The sequence below is a fragment of the Ochotona curzoniae genome, unplaced genomic scaffold (assembly GCF_017591425.1).
Source record: "Ochotona curzoniae isolate NIBS_2020 unplaced genomic scaffold, NIBS_Ocur_1.0 contig_1014, whole genome shotgun sequence".
Classification (NCBI taxonomy): domain Eukaryota; kingdom Metazoa; phylum Chordata; class Mammalia; order Lagomorpha; family Ochotonidae; genus Ochotona; species Ochotona curzoniae.
In genome coordinates this window covers 2,194,372-2,218,941 of record NW_024464920.1, presented here as the reverse complement: position 1 = coordinate 2,218,941, position 24,570 = coordinate 2,194,372, and the positions used below count along the sequence as shown (strand labels likewise).

Here is a 24,570-nt window from a genome sequence, read left to right as displayed (position 1 = left end):
GCACTAAGCTCAGTGAGTTCTTACCGAGCTCAGCACATGCGCAGCTCACTGGCGTCTCTGCCTTCTTAAATTCTTTGTCACACTGTACGAAATGGCACTGGAAGTGCCACTACTAGAGTTCTTGATCTGCTGGCTGTCAGGTCTGAGGGACACTGGGACCTGTTTCGGGTGGAACTTATAGGATGCCATGTTGTTGCAGTTCCCTGAGCCAGAAATGAGTTCACTCCTGGCTCAGCGCATGCTCAGTCCTTTCCCTAGCCTTTGCCTCCTTAGACAAAATGGCATCCAATTCAGCTCTATGGGACTGACTGGGCTGTGAAATCCACCCTGTTTCCACCCCACCCATCTGGGACCTGCTGCTGTTTCTGCTCCTGGGTCAATCAGGTAGACCAGCAGGACGGGCAGTTCTGTCTGGGTTCACTTTCAGAGCTTCCAGTGAAAGTCCCTTCCCACCCTGTTGCTGGTGGAGTTTCAACTGCCAGTGCAATTCAGTTTGCCACTTGCTGAATGCCGCTGGGGTATCAGTTACTGAACTGCCAAATTGTGCCCGCTGCTTATCTGTGTCTGTCAGTCTCCAGGTGCCCTCTGCTGTCGTTCTGTCCTCTCCTATTTCCTGGAATGTGCCCTCTCTGGTTCTCACTGCCTAGTGTTTCTCCATCTGTTTAAACGTGTCCTTCCCCTATTCCGCCATCCTGATTCTCCCTACTGTAATCACTTGTGAGAAAACAGTTGGGGGAGGACAGGGAGAGGGAAACCACTACACCAATGAAACCAAATCATGAAAAACTAAGAGTTCCTTAGAATCCTTAAAGCCATGAAGCTGAGTGGCAGTGAATAAACAGGAGAGCCCCAAGGATTAAACTCAGGAATATTCCAATATGAAGAGAATGTGATGGCTCAATTGGCTGATTCTCCCCCTGCAAGTGTCAGAATCCCATATGGGTGCTGGTTCATGTCCCAGCAGCTCCACTTCCCATCCGGCTCCCTGCTTGTGGCCTAGGAAAGCAGTCAAGGACAACTCAAAGCCAGAGACTCAGAGGAAGCTCCTGGCTCCTGGCTTCGCATCAGCTCAGCTCAGGCTGTTGCGGTCACTTGGGGAGTGAATCATCGGATGCAAGATCTTCCTCTGTCTCTCCTCCTCTCTGTATACCTGACTTTGCAATAAAAAATAAAATACATCTTTTTTTTCAGAAGTCATTAAGCAAGTCAAATGCTGCTTTTAAAGATAAAGTGAAATAAAGACTGAGCATAAAAAATTTTGCAAGGTAGATGTTTTGCAAGGCAAGAATAGGTGTGAAATTATGCAATCTAAAGACTTGCTAACCAGCTTTATCTTGCTTCACAGTTACACAAGATATTTTGTAAAACACTTCGTGTGTGGCATACAGCATTCACTCAGTCAATGGTTAACTCTTCCTAAAAACAAAAAACAAGCTACATCAATGTAAAATGCTTGTTTAAAGTTACAGCTTCTACAACTGAAAAAGTGAGTTATTCTGAACTTTTAAAGTTCATTTCAACTTGTCCAAAGCTAGACAGTTACATAACTTTATTTTTATTTTTTAACATTTAAAATCTTATTTATTTTTATTATTTAAATAATAGAGTCTAGTTCATTCTTCAAGTGCCTGCAACAGCTGCAGTTTCAGCAGGTCAAAACCAGGATCCTAGAAATCGCCCTGGGTCCTTGCCATGCTTAGCCGGCTCCAACACGCTGCAGGGAGCTCACGGCAGCGCCCCTCACATCATAGCAGCCCCCCGAGCAGTCCTGACAGCAACGTGACCAACAGAACTTAACTGCGTATCCCAGCCAAAATCAGACTCAAACCCCATCTTTTTTAAATCCTTCCTTTGGCCCTCGAGTTGCAAATCTTTTTTTTTTTTTTAATGGGAAAGATAAACAAAGAGGAGGAGAGACAGAGAGGAAGGTCTTCCGTCCAATTATTCACTCTTGGGGACTTTAAAACAAACAAACCAACACATAAATAAATAGGAAAAAATCAGAGAAAAAAAAAAGATGTATTTATTTTTATTGGAGGGACAAATACACAGAGAGGAGAGAGAGAAAAGATCTTCCGCCCACTGGTTCACTCCCCACGTGGCCATAACAGCCAGAGCTGAGCCAATCTGAAGCCAGGAGCCAGGAACTTCTTCCGGGTCTCCCGTGCAGATGCAGTGTCCCAAGGCTTTGGGCCGTCCTCCACTGCTTTCCCAGGCCACAAGCAGGGAGCTGGATGGGAAGTGGAGCAGCTGGGATACTTAATGAACCCGTAGGGATCCTGGTGTGTGTTCAAGGGGAGGACTTTAGCCACTAGGCTACCGCACCGGGCCAAGTCGTATATCTTTTTTAATCATAAATGTGTCTCACAAGGACCTGGCCCATCTTTCTGAAATGTACCAATCAGGAAAGCCAAGGTCTCTATCTGCCAAGCCCTGTGGGCTTGTAGGAGCCTAACTCTGGCAAGAGCCAATCAACAAGCAGCAAACATACTGACCAGTCTCTCACTTTAGGATCTTTGTACATTTCCTTTAGCACTTACCTCAGAAATTAAAAAAAAAAAAAAAAATCCCAACTTCTGTGTGCAGAGAGCTGTGTTCACGTTACATTGGTCCCTCTGTTGTACAGCCTGCAGTAGTTTGAATGAGATGCCTACTGCCGCTGTTTACAAGTTCCCAGCTCTGTTTCTCTTCTACAGTATGCCGACACGGGGACACAAATCATAGAGTAAAAGTAGCAGAAATTCACACATCCTCAAGCACAGCAGCTAAGATGTGAGATGGGAGCCTGGCTTTGCATCAGTTCAGCTCCAGCAGTTGCAGCCATTTGAAGAGTGAACCAGTGAATGCAAGATCTCCCTCTGTCTCTCCTCCTCTTGTAAATCTGACTTTCCAATGAAAATAAATAAATTTAAAAAAAAAACCTAAATGTTCATGACCTTTATTGGCATCCATGAAACTGAAGATCCGGTCAATGACCTCTTTCGTACCCATTACAAAGACCTATATTAAAATGTTTTAAATGCTGTTATGTGACAATGCCAGCATGAAATTCTGTCATGTCCGGGCACAAGGAGACATGAGGTAACGGGATGGAGAGCTGGTGCCTCCTGTGTGAGATAAGCACTGTCTCGAGGACTTCACAGAGGCCCTACACAGATCTGTTCTCATACTATACTCAGCCCGAGCTTTGCATTCCTGGCACAAGCCCACAGTTCTGTAAACAGCCTATCTTCAACAACTCAGACGGGATCTCTGTACAGAAAGAACACTTGCCAAAGCACCTGTGTCAAAGAACGGATGCTAACTGCTGCCTCGGGGCCCAAGGCAGTTTATATCCAAGCAGCTTATACAGACTGCCCCCTTTATGCCTTGAAAAGCTTCACCTTTCCTCATCCTCCATAAGCAGCCAGCCCATAGTTTGATATGGCATCCCATATTCAAAATACAACACTCTACCATTCCCTAATCAATGCAATCTGAGGACCTGTATTTTATGTACATGGACAGTCTCAATACACATATACCTTGGTACCTGACATTGTTCTGCTCTAACAAGCCTGACTTAAGAGGCCGGTGTTGTGGCAGAGTGGGCAGACACCACCTGTGATGTCAGCATCCCACATGGACACCAGCTGCTTGAGTCCCAGCTGCTCCATCTCCCATGCAGCTCCCTGCTAACGGCCTGGGAAAGCAGAAGAAACCAGGGCAAGTTCTCTGACCCCCGCACTACTGACAGAGACTCAGATGAAGCTCCTGGCTGTGGCTTGGCCCAGCACAAGCAGTGGAGGCCATCTGCAGAGTGAACCAAGTAGCTGAAAGATTCCAATTCATTCCCCCCCACCTTTGCATCCCCATTTCCTTCTCTCTCTCCCTCTTCTCCCACTTAGGTAGAAGCAAGGTGTTTAGGACAGGGGTCAAGATGCTAACATCAGAGTACCTGGAGTCCCAGCTCCAACTCCATTTCCCACTTCCTGCTAACATGCGGCCTGTAAGGAACACATGCTGGCTCAAGTATTATCTGAGTTCCTGTCAGCTCCACAGGAGCTCTGCAATGAGTGCTGGGTTCCTTGCCGCAGTCCGGCCCAGCCCTGGACACTGCAGGCGTCTGGAGGATGAACCAATGAATAAAGATGTCTATGAGTCACAAATATTAAGAGAGAGGGGGGGAGAAACTTTCAACATACTCACAAAGAAGAAATACAGGGGGACCAAGAAAAAAGGGAAAAAAGGCAAATGTGACAAAAGCAAAAGAAAATCAGCTGGTTTTCTGTTGGCTTGGGGGGGTGGTGGGTAAGTTTTAAGGGAAGACAAAGAGGGCACTGGCTGCTCTGCTCAGAACTATCTTTGCAAGGATATGTGTACAATGAACAAGCCTTGGGGAAAAAAATAGCTCCCTTCAGAGCAAGGGGCAGATCTGTGCACCACGTGGGCTAGGAAAGATAGACAACGGATGAAGGTGTCCTGGGATCAGTACTGCGACAAAGGCTCGGCCAGGGCCTGCCGCCCCATTTCTAATGCAGCTGGCAAAGCTGCAGAGGACGGCACACGTACTAGGCAGGTCCCCGGCCACCAATGCTGGGCACCCAGATGCGGTCCCAAGTTCCAGGCCACGACCTGGCCCAACCTCAGCAGTTGTGTCCATCTGCAGAGTAAACAAGTAGATGGAAGATCTCCCCGTCTTTCCCTGAAACTCTGCCTTTCAAATAAACAAATACAACTTTAAAAAAAGGTATTGAGTTTGGTGTCCCTGGCAAAGCTGGACACCCACTGCAGGTGAGCTGAGTCACGGTACATCACCTCACCCTGAGAGGGCAAGTTAAACTCCGGCAACAATAAAGTTCCTGCTGCCTGTGGTGCCAAGAGTGACACAGTCCCGCTCTGAACCGAGTCCTCAGGCCTTCTGCCAGCATCCACGACCAGTGCACCAGCTGCCGTATCGGCACGGTGAAATCTCAGACCTTTTCTTTATAACCTGTCACTTCTCTGTTCTCAGCCTCACTTGTATTCTACAAGCTCTAAATTATAAATCACACAAAAATCTAAAAACTACAACAAGAAACTATGAAGAACAAACAAGTCTGCCTACCAGGCCAAACTTGAACTGCCCTCTAAGAAGAGGAAACCAGAAGACCATGATTTAGGTGAGGTAATTTCCTATTGAACTTGGACTTGTACACGATCCTCTCGCCTGAGTAAAGTATCAGCAGGACAGCTGGCAGAGACAGATGGAAAATGTACAGGAGAGGTGAAGAGAAATGGAGGGGGGCCAGCGAGTTGACTGCGTGGCTGATCCTCCACCTCCAAGAACCAGCATCCCAGTTCCAGTCCTGGCTGGTCCACTTCCCATCCTGCTCCATGCTTATGGCCTGGGAAAGCAGTGAGAATGGCTCAAATCCCTAAGACTTCAAAAAGAAAACATGTTGGAAGCAAACTAAAGTACTTGCCATATAGAATGGAAAAAATTCAATGTATGAAAACAACATAAAAGAAACAGTTAATCACAAAAACAACATAAAAGCTGAAAAGGGCCCTGCGCAGTAGCCTAGTGGCTAAAGACTTTGCTTTGCACACACCAGCATCCCATATGGGCGCTGGTTCTAATACTGGCAACCCTGCTTCCCATCCAGCTCCCTGCCTGTGGCCTGGGAAAGCAGCAGAGGACAGCCCAAAGCCTTGGGACCCTGCACCTGTGTGGGAGACCCAGAACAGGCTCCTGGCTCCTGTCTTCAGATCAGCACAGCACCACCCACTGTGATCACTTGGGGGAGTAATTAATCAGTGGACCGAAGATCTTCCTCTCTGTCTCTCCTCCTCTCTGTATATCAGACTTTGCAATAAAAGTAAATAAATATTTAAAAAGAGAAGGAGAGAGAGAAACAAAGTCCAAAGTAGGACCAGTAAGTCAGACCTAGGCCCGACAGAGAGCAATGTCCTGACAGGCCCCTGCTCATATGAGAGGGAGAGGTACTGATTAACTTTAGGCACGACTTCACAGCTATTACCTCACGGAAAAAAATATCAAAGAATCCCAAAATTGCTTATCAAATACAAGTTATCATATTCAATAAATGTTTTATTGTAAAGTCAGATATACAGAGAGGAAGAGAGACGGAGAAGAAGATCTTCCGTCCGATGATTCACAATGGCTAGAGCCGAGCCAATCCGAAGCCAGGAGCTTCTTCCACACGGGTGCAGGGTCCCAAGGCTTTGGGCCGTCCTCCACTGCTTTCCCAGGCCACAGGCAGGGAGCTGGATGGGAAGTGGGGCTGCCAAGACACAAATCAGCGCGTATATGGGATTCTGGCACATGCAAGGTGAGGACCTTCGCCATTAGACTACTGTGCCAGACCCAAATTGAGATTTTTAATAACTTCATTTAAAATTTGTAATAAAAGTTTAGAACTCTTTTTTTTAAAAAAAAAAAAAAAAAGACAACAAACTTCAAACACCTGTTAATCAAGGTCTTTGAAAAAGGCAAAAGATTTACACAATCTGAAGAGAAGCCAGAGTATAATCAAGGTCACAGGAAAAGAAAAAGTGTTTGGGGCTACTGCAATGGCGTATCAGGCTAATCCTCCACCAGCAGGGCTAGCACCTCATGTGGATGCAGGTTCAAGTCCTGAGTGCTCCATTTCTAACCCTGCTCCTTGTCAGTTCCCTGGCATGGCAGCAGAGGACGGCTCAAGTGCTTGGGTCCCTGCACCCACGTGGGAGCACAGCAGCAGCCCTGGCTCCCGGCTTCAGACCAGCGCAGCCTAACTCTGGCTGTGGCAGCCACCTGGCGAGTGATTCAATGGAAGATTTTTCTCTCTCCTCTCTTACTGTGACTCTTTCAATTACAATAAACGAATCTTAAAATAAATCTTCAAACATAGGAAAAAAAAGATGAGTATTTTTGGTCTATCTGTTAAGTCATATTACTTAATTGTGAGTATTCTCTAATAGTTTCACAGATCACGTCCAAAGCATTACAGTGTTATAGACAGCATTACTGTAAGATGTATCAATTCTAAAACGTCTACTACAGGTAAAATTTGTGAATCACATCTACTCCAACAACCTACTGAAGAAATTACAGTCTGTGAATTTTTGGGTTTTTTTTTTCAAAATTTTAGGAAGTATTTTGCTTAAAAGAATTACAGAGAGAGCCTGGCACAATGATTTAGTGGCTAAATCCTTGCCTTGACAACACCGGAATTCCACATGGGTGCTGGTTCATGTCCTGACTACTCCACTTCCCATCCAGCTCCCTGCTTGTGGCCTGGGAAAGCAGTGGAGAATGGCCCAAAGCCTTGGGACCCTGCATCCATGTGGGAGACCTGGAAGAAGCCCCTGGCTCCTGGCTTCAGATTGGCTGAGCTCCAGCCATTGCGGTCACTTGGGGAGTGAATCATCGGACGAAAGATCTCTTTGTCTCTCCTCTTCTCTGTGTATCTGACTTTTCAATAAAAATTAATCTTTGAAAAAAATAAAGATGAAGGAAGAGGAAGGCAGGCAGAGAGGAGGAGAGAGACAGAGGGATTGAAGCAGTGAGGAAGGGGTAGAGGGAGTGAGGGAGCAAGCGAGAACCTCCATCCTGAGCCGCACTAGTCTGAAGCCAGGAGCTTCTTTCCGGTCTCCCATGTGGGTGCGGGGCCCCAAGCACTGGGACAGTCTTTCCCTGCTTTCCCAGGGCATTAGCAGGGAGCTTGATCCAGAAGTGGTGCAGCTGGGACTCAAACCAGCATCCACAGGAAACACCAGCATCACAAGCAGAGGTTTGGTCTGGGCACCACTGAGCCCGCCCTGTAATACATCCTTTCATCCCTTCCTGGCAAAGAGCCTTTCCACAGAGTATCTTTATCACACTGTATGCAATACAAATGGATGGGGAAAAAATAGATACCTTCATAAATCTTAACCTGCTTTGAACATTAAACCTGAGGGGTCGGCACTGCAGTACAGGAAGCTAAGACGCTGCTCAGGGTGTCTGGTTCCCATGCTGGAGTGCTGCTTCAAGCACCAGCGACTCTGTTTTCCACGCAGCCTCCTGGCCGCACACCTAGGAAACAGCAGCCGGCCCGAGTACGTGGGTCCCTGTCCACCAAGATGAGACACCCAGAAGGAGCTCCAGGTTCCCACTCTGGCTTGGCCCAGCCCCAGCTGTTGCAGGCACCTGCGGAGTGCATCAGCAAAAAGCAGCACGTGCATTCACAACACAAACCTTAACAAACCTTAAGTCTTCAGAGCTTAATCACAGAGAATGTATGTCCTGATTATAACTAACTCAAACCAGAAATGAGTAACAGAAAAGACAACAGGAATATCTTCAAATACAAAGAAACTAAATACACTCTCTATGCAGCACACTCCCAAGCTATCAAAGAGGTCTCAAAAGAAACTTAGAATCTACAAACGAAAATATAACACACCAAAATGTGTGGGAAGAATTTCTAGCTGAAAAACTTAAAACATGAAATATTTCCATTAACGCAGAGGACTCAAATCAATAATTTGCTTTCCTATATCAAGAAACCAGAGAGGTGGGGCAGAGGGAACAAAATATGAAAACTAGCACAAAGAGGAGAATAACAAGGAGCAGAAATACACTGAAACAGGAAAGCAATTCAAAACAATGAAAGTAAAGGCAGAAAGCCCTTGGCCGAGTTCTGCTGTCCAAGGTGTCCTGTGCTGTCTGCACGGACAGCTTTATCTGCGTTTTATCTGCACTTAAACAACGGGAAAACCATCATGTAGGGAAGGTGGATCCTACAGCAGTAAGGCTGTTGAAACGCTACAGCTACGGAGATCGAGCACGTCTGCCCAGCAGCTGGACTCGCGGGGTCTCTTCAGGTAAATCAGTAATATCTCATGCAACAGAAATGGGACTGAAACTAAGAACAAAGACACAAAGAGCAGGAGGAAGTGAGCCAGATCTTCAACAGAAAGAAGTGGAACAGGAAAGCAAAGACGCCTGGTGTGCAGCTCCCACTGAAGAGCAAAAGCACCAGGGCTGAAGACAGACCAAGTGAGACTGTAGTACCGGTCAGCACGTGTGTGGGCTGGGCGCAGGCCAAGCTGGGCTAGGGTGCAACACCAGTCCATGAGAGCCGAGACTGGAAGTGGGCCTAACAAGGCTCGGTCAAAGCAGCCAGAGCAGCCACCAGCACACACAAGATCCAGGGCTGGAGGGAGGAACTCTGGAGGCTCCCCTGCTAGGCTGCAGATCATGGGCTCTGGGTGGACCGGACTGGGCAAGGCTGCATCATGTGTGTAGACTGGGTCTAGGGCCAGGTCAGACTTGGCTAGATCCCAGGACCTGCTGATGCTCACATGACAGAATGGATGGGCTGGGGATGGCCATGGCATTGGCCAGTTTACCTGAGAGCCAGGTCTGGGGGTGGGCCAGGCTAAGCCAGGCTGCAGCACCATCAGGAGAGCCAGAATGGTTGCAAGCCAGTCAGGGTAGACCACAGTACCCACAGGAGAGTACCAGGACTGGGAGCAGACCATGTTAGGCTGGACCACAGTAATGCCAGCTTACATAAGATCCAGAGCTGGGGGGTGGGCCTGGCAAGGGGATCAGGGTAACTCCCCTGCTATGCTGAGTTTCTGCTGGAGAGTTCAAGAGTCAGGGCTAGAGGCAGGCCAGGCTAGGTCAAGTCAGGCTGCAGTAACCATGAGCATACATGTGGGCAAGGTATGGGAGCAGGTCAGGCAGGGCCAGTCCATATACACGTTGGTACCAGCAACAACCAGGATGGGCCAAGTCAAGCCTTTGCTTACATGAGGACCAGAGCTGAGGCTAGGCCAGCATGGATTAGGCTGTTGTACCTTCCATCAAGAAATAGGACTGGGGGTAGGCCAAACTAACCCAGGCTGTAGCACCTGCTAGAGAATGCAGAGATTGGCATCTGGTCATGACTGGAATACAGCACCCGCGAGCATGCCAACACCTGGGGCTGGGAGCAAGCCTGGCAGGGAAACTTCAAGGATCTCCCTGTCAGGCTGCTTCTTCCACTGGTGTGCAAGAGTGGGACTGGAGGACAAGCCTAGCGGCTAAATCCTTGCCTTGCATGCACCAGGACCCCCTATGGGAACCGGTTGCTATCCTGGCTGATTCACTTCCCATCCAGCTCCCTGCTTGTGGCCTGGGTCAGCATTAGAGGATGGCCCAAAGTCTTGGGCTCCTGAACTCACCTGGAGCACCGGCTCCTGGCTTCGGATCGGCTTATCTCTAGCTACTGTGGCCACCTGGGGAGTTAAACCAGTGGACAGGAGATTGTCCTCCCTGTCTCTCCTTCTCTGTATATCTGCCGTTCCAATAAAAAAAATAAATAAATTATTTTAAAAACAACAACCATTCAGAACTACCAAAACGGTTTCCGGGACAGTAGCCTAATGGCTAAAGTCCTCACCTTGCACATACAGGGATGCCATATGGATGCCAGTTCTAATCCTGGCAGCCCTGCTTCCCATCTAGCACCCTGCTTGTGGCCTGGGAAAGCAGTCCAAGACGGCCCAAAGCCTTGGGACCCTGCACCCGCATGGGAGACCCAGAGGAGGCTCCTGACTCCTGGGTTCAGATCGGCACATCTCTAGCCATTATGGTCACTTGGGGAGTGAGTCACAGGACAGAAGATCTTCTTCTCTGTCTTCCCTCCTCTCTGTATATCTGTTTTCTAATAAAAACACATCAGTCTTTAAAAAAAAGAGGGGGTCTGGCACAGTAGCCTAGTGGCTAGTGTTCGCCTTTAATGCGCCAGGATCCCATATGGATGCCGGTTCTAATCCTGGCAACTCCACTTCCCATCCAGCTCCCTGCTTGAGACCTGGGAAAGCAGTGGAGGACGGCCCAAAGCCTTGGGATCTTTCACCTGCGTTGGAAAACTGGATGAGGCTCCTGGCTCCTGATCCGTGCAGCACCAGTCGTTGTGGTCACTTGGGGAGTGAATCATCAGATGGAAGATCTTCCTCTCTGTCTCTCCTCCTCTCTGTATATCTGACTTTGCAATCAAAATAAAATAAATTGAAAAAAAGAAAGAAAGAAAGAAAGAAAAGAACAGAACAGAACTACCAAAACCACTCAAGTAACACCCTCTGAACATTGTTCTCCCCTGGGTGCTGATGTAGTGTGACGGCAAGGAGCTGCTGCTTCGCCTCCCTCACCCTGAGGACACAGGAGAAAAAAAGCAAAAGGAACTGAAACATTTGTCCCACTCCCCTTCCTCCATACCTGACCCACCCCCACTAATCAGAGGCCCACATGGGCATGCATGCTCTCAACTACATACAGTGTTTACAAATAAATAAACAAATCTCGGAGTAATGATGCAGATAGGGGACACAGGGCTATGGGTGCCGAGTGGAAGCCCTGTAGCTCTTAAGAGGTATCCACCAGAGGAGACAGAGTTGTAAAGCCAGGCTAGGCAAGCCCTTCTTTCCTAATCAGCAGGGTGTAGGGGCCCACACCCTTCAGCAGCCCTGAGTTAAGGGTCAGAACTGACCATCTAAGTCATTCGTAATGGGCTAGCGATCCTGAACTGCTAAGCCATGTGGACTGTCCTTTGGTTCAAAGTTGGGCAGTCTCAGCCCGGTGTTCAGAGCTAGCAGCCTCCTCCAGGAACAAAGCCCCACAGTCTGACACAGCCTCTCACCGGGTCCCAAAACTCACAGCGAAGGGAGGAGTTGTGAAGATGACGGCGTCAAGAACACCCGCTGCCTGCAGCCTTTAGAGAGCAGGCACTACCTCTTAGATCCCCCGTTGTCGGAGAGCCCCATTCCTTACATAAAGGCCTTTCAGCCTTCTCCAGGATGATTACACGGCAGACACAGGGATCTTTGTTACAGGTTCTCGGCCTGACTATGAAGATATCTATTTAAAAAAATGACTGAAACTGCCATAATTTCAGATTTGCCTCACTCCCCAGACCAAACTGAACAATGCTGCCTTCACTCCAACCTCTGCTCTGTGGAGCACTTGATGGAAGTCAAGCTCCCTGATGAAAGGCAGTTTAACCTGCCAATGGCTAACATGGCTAAGCAAGAGAAGTGGAATTTCTGACATTTGATCCTATTGCTAAAACGGCAAAAACTGTTAAGATGACGTGGCTGTCACTGCAGTGGTGTTGAAGCCGCCTTTTCCTGGGTGATCGTGTAGGATGGTCTTCACCTGCTGGGAGGGCCATGACGAAGACCCCCAAGGTGAGCCATGGCTTGATCTCAGAAAGTGCCATCAAGTTAGGATGAAAGACACTGCTGAGAAAAACAGAAACAAGCAGGACCATTGGCACAACAGCTCAGGAACGTGAAAAGCCCGTCTACCCCTCACTCATCGACAGCAAACCAGAGGTGGTCGTGAATCTCAGAAACAACCTGATGCCCTAGTCGATTCAACAGCAACTACCTCGGGGGAAAAACCTTCAAATGTTCAGTTCAGCTGGAATCAAGAAGACACTTTTAGCACATGTTTCCATGAACACAGCCTCCAGGGGGTCCCGAACAAGAAAGGCCAACTGCTAATAACCAAGAACTCAGTACCCCAAAATTCTGTGGAAGGTGGTACAGAGTGTCAGTAGGTTAGTAAATATCTTAGTATACTACATCTCTAATTCACAAATCTGCTTAAAACAAACCAGCAAAAAACTGCTGCATCTCTGAAATCAAACCCGTACAATGCCAATCGCAGCCTCCTGTCCAGCCCCTCAGCCCGAGACGTCCTTGCCAGTCTATTACCAAAGAGAATTCACCGACTCCAGGGAGAGATCCAGCCGGCCTTACAGAGTTCTACCCACTGGACTTTAGGAGTCATTAGTTTCTCCAACTGACAAGAACCCAATGGCCACTGTCGTCCTGGAGCAGTCTGTGCAGGGGAAATCTAGGTCCCAGCAGAATGTAACTGCCACTCCAGCAGCCGTGCAACCCAGACGGACCGGAGTGCAGCTGGCTAACATCAAGTCCCCGAAGAGCACAGCAGCCCAGACCAGTCAAAGGAGGGTCACGCGCTCCACTGGCCAACCAGGCACTTAGGACACGAGCTGATCAACTACGGGAACCCCCACCCCAACCCGCCAGGGAGCCTGGGAATTAAGGAACTCCCTGCTCTGCAGTTTGCAATAAACACCTACTTTCCTTCAGCAGCCTGCTGTCAGTGATCGGGTACCTAGGCATCTGGTGAGCAGACCCGGCTTCGGCGTTCTACAGCAACACCTCTGAGCACTTCAGACTGATGACAATCTCCTTTTAATAGTTTTTAATTAATGATTTTCTGTCAGCTCCCTGCTTGTCGACCTGGGAAAGCAGTTGAGGATGGCCCAGAGCTTTGGAACCCTGCACCCATGTGGAAGACCTTGAAGAAGCTCCTGGCCCCTGGCTTCGGATCAGCTCAGCTCTGGCCACTTGGTAGTCAGTCAAAGTACTTGAAATATAGTTTGGAATAAAAATATATCATCAACTCTGTGAAATATACACCTGTCAATTTACCTAAATTTTCTAACATGCTTATATCACAATTCAGCAAAACCATTTCCCATATATTGTAATAAATATAAAGCGCTCTTATAAAGATCATTTATAAACTGTTCCACTATTGAATCTTTTAGTCTGTTTCAGATTAGCTCAAAAGGTCAAATAACTTTTTCACATTTGAAATGGCAACAAAATTAGTCTGAAAAAACTTACATAGTGCATCATACAAAATGAAATGTGCTCCTGTGTTTTGAGACATACGTACTGAAACAACTCTAAGTAGACTTTGTGTAAAAGAAAATAAAACAGAATCAGAATGGTCTTGACCTAAAAAAATGCAGTTAGTTTTTTTGCTTGAGTTTTTCTTTAACTACTAGCAGGAATCTGGAACAGATGCCCACCTGGCGCAGTGTCTCGGCTGCTCCCTGCCTTACCTGTTGAGAAATGTGCGCTCCCTGAACTGCTGAACCAGCTGGAGGTGCTGCCTCTGAAGCGTTACTCTTGTGGGAATCTTCCATAATCAACTGTAAGAGAAAAAAAGCCAGTTCAACTAAGGATGCTCGGACTGGGCTGGGTCACAGCACCCAATGCCTCCTGTATGAGACGTGGCTGCAGACAGAATCTACCCAGCAACTGCAACTACCAGTGTGTGCACTGGCTGATGTGGGTGACTGACTGGGCCAGACCCCGTACTGACAAGCCCACACAAGAGTCAGGCGTGGGATCACTTCAGGTGAGGTTTCTCTGGGGATCCCCGCAACTGAACCACTGGACTCAGAACTCCAACCATGGGGAGAATTGCCGGATGTGTGGTCTGATCGTGGAGTACGTGTGTCAGAACTGGGCCTCCGCATGCCCACATGCACATGGAGAACACGGCAGCCCGTTAGATCTGCAGAGGGCACCTAGTGCCAGCACAGAGGAAGGACAGAAAAACTGGCCAACTACCCCAGCCAATCATTGACAGCAAATGGAGACTCTGAGGTGGACTATGTCAGCCAATGGAAGGATTTCCTCATCCTGGGAACGAGATGGACAACATTTCAGAATTATTGAGACCACTTGAGCAGAACCCTCGGAGCACGCCCCACAGGGAGGACCCTGGGAGACAGCAGGTGGCCACTTCCCTCCCCAGGTTCTAGGGAGGCTGGGAGGCTGGGTGCAATTCCCCCCATATCCCTCCTACCCCAGGCAAAGGAAGAAGAAAAAGAAAATTGGGAAACCATGATCTCACCCACTTTCCCCTAATCCTAAACCCTTTCCACTATAATCAACTATGTAAACATCATCAAAAATAAATTTATACAAAGCTAAAAAAAATAAAGATTATTTCCTAAATAAATAAATAAAACAAAGGTGCTCAGAATAGGAACAGAGCTGGCAGTCACACTGTAGACTCCTGGCATCTCATTTAAAAATCTGACCCATAAAAACATGTTTAGGGACTGGTACAGTAGCCTAGTAGATAAAGTCCTCTCACCTGGTACCCTTAGGATCCCATGAGTGCCAGTTCTTTTTTTTTTTTTTAATTTTTTAAAAAATTTACTTATTTTCATTGCAAAGTCAAATATATAGAGAGGAGGAGAGACAGAGAGGAAAATCTTCCGTCTGATGATTCACTCCCCAAGTGACTGCAACAGCCAGTGCTGAGCCAATCCAAAGCCAGGAGCCAGGAGCCTTTTCCAGGTCTCCCACACAGGTGCAGGGTTCCAAGGCTTTGGGTCATCCCCAACTGCTTTCCCAGGCCACAAACAGGGAGCTGGATGGGAAGTGGAGTTGCCGGGATTAGAACCAGCGCCCATATGGTATCCCAGCGTGTTTAAGGTGAGGACTTTAGCCACTAGGCCATGGCGCCAGGCCCAGGAGCCAGTTCTAATCCCTGCTGTTCCACTTCCCTTTCAGGTCCCTGCCTATGGCCTAGGAAGGCAGTAGAGGACAGCCCAAAGCCATGGGACCCTGCACCCGCACGGGAGACCTGGTCGCTGGGTTTGGATCGGCTCAGCTCCAGCCGTGCAGCCACTCAGGGAGTGAACCAGCAGACAGAAGATCTTTCTGTTTCTTCTTCTCCTCCATGTGTATCTGCCTTTCCAATTAAGTAAATAAATAAATAAAGCTTTTTGTTTAAATGTAATAAATGGCACATATACAAATTACTGCAGTTAATTTAAAATATCACTCCACTCAACAGGTGTGACAATATTCCTAGACACAAACATTTCCTTTCTGTGATTTAGAGAACAGCTTTTAATTGTACAGTTTGTCATAGAGGATTTACTGAGTAAAAGCTGAACAAACACATAAAACCCTATCTGTGAGGTTTTCCTGATACCAATGATCAAATGCGGAATATGTAGACCGAGGGCAGGCTGCCATCCCATATGGTGCCACTTCAAGTCCTGCCTGCTCCCAGCTCTGACCCAGCTCCCCACTCACGTGCCTAGAAAACCAGCAAAAGCAGCCAAGCAGCCCCACCCCACAGAGGAGCTGACAGAACCTGCCCCCCAGCCACTGCTGCCACGTGGGGGGGAACGCCAGCGGGGACAAGATCTCTCTCCCTCTAATGCTCTCTGATCCCTCTTCCCAACTCTGCCTTCCAAATCAACACAATTTTTTTAAATGTTCGCGATTCACAATTAGGAACTGCAAACAAGAACCACAATGACGAATCCCCTCATATCCGTTCACACAGCTGATAAGGGACCCCCATCTGCAATGCTAGCAACCCACACATTACCAGTTCAAACTCTGGCTGCTCCACTTCTAATCCAGCAACCTGCTTGTGTGCCTGGGAAAGCAGTGGACAGCCCAAGGCCTTCGAACCCTGTATCCTTACTGGAGACCCAGAAGTTGTTCCCAGTTCTGGTCATTGCCATCTGGATAGTAAACCAACAGATGGAAGATCTCCCTCCCTCTGTCTGTGTGTACCCTGCCTTTCAAATAAGTAAATAGGGGCCCAGCACGGTAGCCTAGCGGCTAAAGTCCTCACCTTGCACATACAAGGATGCCATATGGATGCTAGTTCTAATCCCGGCATCCCTGCTTCCCATCCAGCTCCCTGCTTGTGGCCTGAGAAGTCAGTCAAGGATGGCCCAAAGCCTTGGGACCCTGCACCCACATGGGAGACCTGGAAAAGGCTCCAGGCTCCTGGCTTCAGATCAGTTCAGCCCAGGCCATTGCAGCCGCTTGGGGAGTAAGTTAGTGGACAGATGATCTTTCTTTGTAGCTCTCCTCCTCTATATAAATCTGACTTTGCAATAAAAATAAATAAATCTTAACAAAATAAATAAGCAAATAAACCTTTTTTTAAATCAAAATACAGAAAGTAATTGTTGGCAAGACTGTGGAGTCATTAGAACCCTTATATACTACTGTATTCTCAGCTGCTACAGAGCAGAGAATGGCAGGTCTGCATTTGGTTTAGTACGTCCATCAGAGCTCCTGGGTTCAAATCCCAACTCTAGCTCCTGACTGCAGCTTCCTGCTAATCTAGACTCCAACAGGCAGCAGCGATGCACCAAGTGAACGGGTCCCTGCCCTCATGCAAGGAGGGCTGAGTCCCTCGTGGCTCCTGGTTCTGACTACAGCCCAGCCTTCGCCACTGTGAGCATCTGAGAAGTGAACCAGGACAAGGGAGATCTCTCTGTGTATCTGTTTCTTTAAGAAAAAAAAAAAAAAAAACTATGAAATGATATCAAATGATCCTATCATTTCACTTTTGGTAGTATACATCCCAAGAGACTAAAGTACAGGTCTGAGAGAGACCACCAGTTGCACATTCACAGACCAGTCACAACCGCCAGGAGGTAAGGGCAACCTGATTGTTCACACACAGATGAAGTTGGACTTCAGCTGGCACACACAGCAGAAGCCGACACTGTCCTGGGGCAGGCACGAGGGGCCGGGTGCGGAGCTCCACAGGACACCGCGGGCTGCACCAGGACACCACGGCCTGCACCACAGTGCCTGCACCAGGACACCGCAGTGCCTGCACCAGGACACCGCGGCCTGCACTAGGACACCGCGGTCTGTACCACAGTGCCTGCACCAGGACACCACGGCCTGCACCAGGACACCGCGGCCTGCACCAGGACACCGCGGCCTGCACCAGGACACCACAGCCTGCACCATAGTGCCTGCACCAGGACACCGCAGCCCGCACTAGGACACCGCGGCCTGCACCAGGACACCACAGCCTGCACCAGGACACCGCGGCCTGCACCAGGACACTGCGGCCTGCACCAGGACACTGCGGCCTGCACCAGGACACCGCAGCCTGCACCAGGACACCACAGCCTGCACCAGGACACTGCGGCCTGCACCAGGACACTGCGGCCTGCACCACAGTGCCTGCACCAGGACTCCGCAGCCTGCACCAGGACACCACAGCCTGCACCAGGACACTGCGGCCTGCACCAGGACACTGCGGCCTGCACCAGGACACCGCGGGCTGCACCAGGACACCACAGCCTACACCATAGTGCCTGCACCAGAACACCACAGCCTGCACCATAGTGCCTGCACCAGGACACCACAGCCTGCACCATAGTGCCTGCACCAGGACACCACAGCCTGCACCACAGTGCCTGCACCAGGATACCGCAGCCTGCACCAGGACACCATAGCCTGCACCACAGTGCCTGCACCAGGACACTGCAGCCTGCACCAGGACACCGCAGCCTGCACCACAGTGCCTGCACCAGGACACCACGGCCTGCACCACAGTGCCTGCACCACAGTGCCTGCACCAGGACACCACAGCCTGCACCACAGTGCCTGCACCAGGATACCGCAGCCTGCACCAGGACACCGCAGTGCCTGCACCACACAGTGCCTGCACCAGGACACCGCGGCCTGCACCACACAGTGCCTGCACCAGGACACCGCGGCCTGCACCAGGACACCGCGGCCTGCACCAGGACACCGCGACCTGCACCACAGTGCCTACATCTGGCTGGCTCTGCTTCCTACTCCAGCTTCCGGCTCACGTGCGCCCTGGGAAGCAGCAAGGTTGGCTCACGCACTTGGGTCCCTGCACTCACATGGGAGACCTGGAAGGAGTTTCTGGCTCCTGGCCTGAGGCGGAAACTCCTCAACCCCAACTATCACAAGCAGTTAGGAAGTGAACACAGTTTTCTTGTTTTTTCCCTTTGTCTCTTTCCCTTCAAATTAGCTAAAATACATAAGCAAATACATGTTTTTTATTCTAAGCCAGTTACCTAAACACAGCAATGGGACCGGAGTTGTAGCACAGCACGCTGAGGTGCTGACCGCGTCCTGGCTGCTCCACCTGGGATCCAGCCTCACTCACGGATCTAGGAGGGCCAAAAGGATGCCCTAAGTGTTTGTGCCTCTGCACCCACGTGACAGACGCAGACGAAGCTGCTGGGTCCCACCTGGCCCCGGTGAACAACTCTAAAATCAATGCCTGTAACTCTACATTTCAAATAAATCATGTTTTTTTAAAAAAATAATAATAAAAGGTAAAGGCTTTATGATTCTACTTATACAAGGTGTTTAGCCAACTCAAAACAGAAAGGAGAATTCAACGCCAGGGGAATGAGGGTGAGGGAAAGGCAGAGGTGTTTTTCAACAGACATAAGACAGCTCTGGGACGACTTGCACAAGATGAATGTATGAAAATGACTGAACTTGTACATTTAAAAATGGTGAAGACCTGGGCCCGGCGCCATGGCTAGTGGCTAAAGTCCTTGCCTTGGATGCGCTGGGATCCCATATGGGCGCTGGTTCTAATCCTGGCAGCCCCGCTTCCCATCCAGCTCCCTGCTTGTGACCTGGGAAAGCAGTCGAGGACGGCCCAAAGCCTTGGGACCCTGCACCTGTGTGCAGAAGAGCCAGAAGAGGCTCCTGGCTCCTGGCTTCGGATCGGCTCAGCTCCAGCCATTGCAGTCACTTGGGGAGTGAATCATCAGACGGAACATCTTCCTCTCTGTCTCTCCTCCTCTCTGTATATCTGCCTTTCCAATAAAAATAAACCTTTAAAATAAATAAACATTTTAAAAAATTCTGCCTTTCAAATAAAAATAAATAAACCTTTAATTTAAAATATTCCAGACCGCAACTAGGTACATACTCCTTAGCATCACTGACTTGATAATTGAAGTTTAACCTTACATGTTCATTCCTTTTTTTTCTTAGAAAGCAAAAAAGTATTTATTTAAAGTCAGAGGAAGAGCCACACAGAGGCCCACAGATCCCCTCCTAAAACGGCCACAAGGCAGGAGCGCAGCCAGTCCACAGCCGGGAGCTTCTCACTGGTCTCTCTCATAGATGCAGAGCCCCAAGCACTTGGACCATCTTCCATTGCTTTCCCAGGTGCGTCAGCAGGGAGCTGGATTAGAAGTGGTGCAACCATGATCCCACTGGCACCCACAATGGTGATGCCGCAGCGCAGGCCCCCTCACAATTTCATGGTTCACATAGGACTGAAATTGCTACAGCTCCCGAGAGATGACAGCGAGCGAGTCTTTAGCGCATGTCCACACCCCCTGTACGATGTCCACACCCCTTGTCAGACTGTCTTGTCTGAATGCTGGCTCTGCTTCCAATGCCACCTTCCAGCCAACGCACACCGGGAGGCAGCAGCTAACGACCCAGGTGTTAGGCCACCAAGCTGGGAGCTGCAATCTGAGTTCTTTGCTCCTAACTTTGGCCTGGCATCGATTCTGTAATTGCAGACATTTGAAGAATGCATCAGCAAATACATCTCTGCCTGAAAAAGAAAACAAAAATTAAGAAGAAAAAAGGGGAGACGGGGGGAGCAGGTGTTATGGCAAGTAATACAGCTGCCTGAAAAACCCGCATCCCCGCCAAGTGTTCATTCAAGCCCTAGCTGCTCTGTTTCTCCTCTCGCTCCCCGCTAACACACCTGGGAAACAGCAGACATCGGGAGACGCACCTGAGCCCTTGCCACGCAGGTGGAAGACCTGGTTTCTAACCTGGCCTGGCTGCAGTCCTGACTGTGACAGTCAAGCAGCGGACACACCTCCCAGGGCCAGGGCTGTGACAGGGTAAGATAGGTCACTAGCTGAAGAGCCAGCAGCCCAGGAGTGCCAGCCTGCGTTCCCACAGCGTCACTTCCAATCCAGCTCCCTACTAACGTGCCTGGAGGAGCAGCCAAAGATGCCTCCAAGGACTTGGCTCACACCACCCTTTGGAGAGGCCCAGAGTTCCTGGCTTCTGCCTTGAATCTGGTCTAGTGGTGGCCACTGTGGCCATTTGGGGAGTCAACCAGCCCCAGCCCTGAAACTCCACCAAATGCGTACATCTACCAAAAACATTCTATTTACCTGAGTGACAGACAAGGAGAGACAAAGAGCTCTTCCACCTACTGGTTCACTCCCTGGCTGCTATGCTGCTTCATCTCCAATCCAGCTTCCTGCTCTGGTGCCTGGGAAGGCCGCAGCACACGGTCCCAGTCCCAGCCCTGCGTGCACATGGGAGTGTTAGCTAGAGTCCTAACTATGCTTCCAATTCAATGTCCTGCTAATCAGCTGGGGAAAAAGGATGATGGCCCAAGGATCGGAATCCCTATCACCCTTCAAAACCCTGCCTTGCGCTCCCAGCTCCTGCCTTCAGCACTGCCAGGCGTTTGCAGCATGAACCACAGCTCAGAGCCCTTCGAGCTGGCATCCTAACGTAGCAAGTGAAACTGCCATCTACAATGCCAGCATCCCACTTGGGTGCTAGTTTGTGTCTTGGCCTGCTCCACTTCTGATCCAGCTCCCTGTTGACCACCTGGGAGCGGCAACAGGAAACAGCCCGAAAGTTTGAGGCCCCGCTCCCACAGGCAAGCCCCATAAGAGTTCCTGGCCCCTGGCCTCAAGCCTGGCCCAGCCCCAGCCACTATGACCATCCAGGGAGGGAACCAGTGGACGGGACATCACTATCTCTCCTCCCCTCTCACCCTGCCTTTCAAATAAATTTAAAAAATAAACCTCGGAGGGTCCGCAGTGGTACTCTAGTAGCTGAAGTCCTTGCTTTGCATCCACCAGGATCCCATATGGGTGCCAGTTCGAGTCCTGGCTGCTCCACTTCCAGCTCCCTATCTGTGGCCTAGAAAAGCAGTTGAGGATGGCCCAAAGCCTTGGGACCCTGCACCCACATGGGAGACCTGGAAGAGGCTCCTGGCTTTTGGCTTCAAATCAGCTCAGCTCCAACTGTTGTGGCTACTTGGGAAGTGAACCAGAGGATAGAAGATCTTCCTCTCTGTCTCTCCTTCTCTCTAGAAATCTGCCTTTCCAATATAAATAAATATTAAAAAAAAAAAAAACTTCTAAAAATAAACTTTGGGGTGAAAGAACTGAACAGACATTTTTCAAAAGAAGAGATTCAAATGGCTAACAGACAGATGAAAAGATGCTCAGGCTCCCTAGGCATCAGGGAGATACAAATGAAAACCACATTGAGGTACCACCTAACTCCAGCGAGACAGGCATACATATACATTCAGAACTGTACTAACAACACCTGCTGGCGTGGATGTGGGGAGAAAGGCACCCTCCTTCACTGCTGGTGGGAGTGCAGGCTGGTGCAACCACTGTGGAAATCAGTGTGGAGCGTGCTTGGAGAATTGCAAATAAATCCGCCATATGTTCCTGCTATCCCACTCCTAGGAATACACTCAAAGGAAATACAAACTGCTTCTGAGCAGGGTAAATCCTATATTTACAGCAGCTCAATCTACAATAGCAAAGACATGGAAACCCAGCTACCTGTCCAAAGAGGAGTGATTAAAGAAACTGTGGTACATGTATTGCACGGAATATTACTCAGCCATTAAAAAGAATGAAATTATACCATTTGCAACTAGATGATCCTAACTAGAGATCATTTGGTTCAGTAAAATAAGTCAATCCCAAAAGGACAGATACCATATGTTGTGTCTGATTTGAGGCAGCCTTCGTGCAGACTGTAAGATCAGTAACCCTTTCCATACTGTTTTTGCTACATCCCATGGGTTTTGACGCTTTTGTTTTCATTTTCTTTTTTTCCAAACAGTTTCTTTCATGTTGTTGAATTCAGAACTAGCTCATGGATTGCATGGTGGCATCATTTTATCCCAGGCCCAATGGAATTGTACCATATAATTCAAAATAAACTTCGGAATAAAAATATAATAAAAGGCGAAAGATATGAATGCAAGGGGCCTGCAGCCAAAACTAGTTTAATCCAAGGTCCTGTTTTTTCCCTTCCACGCTGCCCCCTCTTCCAGGAACACCCTCACATTTAGTTTTCACCCTGCTCCAGGCCCCTCCTTCCTTAATGCTTCCATGCGGCTTACACATATTTCTAACGCGGCTACTTCAAACCTGTGCAACGCAATGTCTGCTTCCCTCAGTTCTGAGCCCCTCCAGTACATCATGTGGCCCACGGGAAACTTCAACAAACCAAGCACACGGCTGCATCTACCCCAGGTGAGCACAGCTTTAATCCCCATGGCAGACCTGAGGGTTGGCCGTTCCCACCCGCCGTCAAAACCACTCTATCAGTGACAATCCCATCCTCACATATCCCCGCCCGGCTTTCGCTCTTCCTCGGCTTGCCCTGCAGGGGTCCCGAGGTTGCTTTGGCAAACTCCCCCGAGTGCCCCAGCCTTGCACAAGGCCTGGATCCCGTTGCCCTCCGCTCGCCACCCCTGTCACAGCCTCATCGCTGCAGCTCCCCACCGGGACACAGCCCCTTCCCCGGACCCAACGCCCCCCAGCTGCGGCTTCTACTTCTCCCACGCCTGCTTAACAGCGACGTGCGACAGAGGGACTCCTGCACCCTACAACTTCAGACACGGGGCAAAGGAAGAAAAAATCCGGTCCTTGGCAAGCACGGGGTGCCCGGGCCGGCTCGGCGGGGCCTGCCGCCTGCCGGCCACGCGCGGCCCTGCACGGACCGACGCCATCCCGGGCGTCCGCGCGGAGACCGGGGCCCCCCAAAGCAGGCGGGAGGGCCCGGCGCAGCGACGCCCGCCCGCTCCCCGCCGTCAGCCCGAGCCGCGAAGCCGCGGACCTCCCCTCGGCCGACCGGGCCGGCGCCGCGCCGGGAGCCGGGACGACCCGCACGACCGGCACGGACGTTCGAACGTTCGACGACCGGAAGCGCCGCGGCCGCGGGGAGCGCCCGGCAGCCCCGCCCCCTTCCGCCGCGCCCCTCCCCCACGGCCGCCCGCGCGCGACCCCCGGGCGGGCGAGCAGGACGCGCGGCCCGGCGTGTCCCCCGCGGCCGGGGCCGCCCCCACTCACCCGCGGCTGCCGCCTCGTCGTCGTCCGGGGCGGGAACTCTGCAACTGGCCGCCCCCGCCTCCCTCCCAGATGGCCCCGAGCTGCCGGCCCACTTCCTCCCCCACCCCGTGCGGCGGCAGGGAGACGCGCCTCCCGGTCCGAGGGTGGGTCGGGCGGGGCGGGGAGCAGCGGCGTCACCGAGCGGCCGACCGGCCCGGACTGCTGTGTACTCGGCACTCAGGGCCGCCGCCGCTCGGGCGGCATGATCTCCAGCAGGCCGGGGGCGGAGCGGGCGGGGCGGGCGGGGCGGGGCTCCGTGCGGCCCGCCGTGTGCGTCAGCGCGCCTCACGTGACGCACGCCGCCATCTTGGGCCCGCCTCCCGGAGGGGCGTGGCCGGGGTGCGCGTCCGGGAGCCTGAGGCGGTCGCGGCTTGTCCGCCCGTTCCTCGCCCGGGAGCCTAGGTGGACGCGGCTTGTCCGTTCCCGGAGCCTGAGGTGGACGCGGCTTGTCCGCTCCCGGATCCTGAGGTGGACGCGGTTTGTGCACTCCTATCGCTCCTGGAGTCTGCGATGGACGCGGCTTGCCCGCCCGTTCCTCGCCCGGGAGCCTGAGGTGGACGCGGCTATCGCTCCCCGAGCCTGAGATGGACGCGCCTTGTCCGCTCCTTGCTCGCCTGCTGGCCGTCACCCACACCTGTCCCAGAGCGGTGGACTGTCCGACCCACCCCCAGCCGAGATGTTGACAGGTATTTTTATAACGCTACAAAAGCGAATCAGTGCCCATTTCTGAAGTTTTTATCCATTGCCTTGCCAAACGGTAGGTATAGCACCGTACTGATAGCGAGTGATAATCAACTTTTCTAGAACACGCAACGAAAAGTTCTAGGATTTT

The 24,570-nt window shown here is 50.6% G+C and overlaps 1 protein-coding gene across 1 annotated transcript in view; it reads right to left on the bottom strand.

Moving 5' to 3' along the window:
• ATF1 (activating transcription factor 1) overlaps nt 1-23,923 on the bottom strand; it is a 51,799-nt gene extending 27,876 nt beyond the window's left edge. The window contains exons 1-2 of the mRNA XM_040979040.1: nt 23,700-23,923; nt 13,881-13,970 (exon numbers count right to left, since the gene is read on the bottom strand). Of these exons, the coding sequence (XP_040834974.1) occupies nt 13,881-13,964 (84 nt within the window). The 5' untranslated portion in view covers nt 13,965-13,970; nt 23,700-23,923. The remainder of the gene's footprint in view (nt 1-13,880; nt 13,971-23,699) is intronic.
• Between the last annotated feature and the right edge of the window lie 647 nt (nt 23,924-24,570).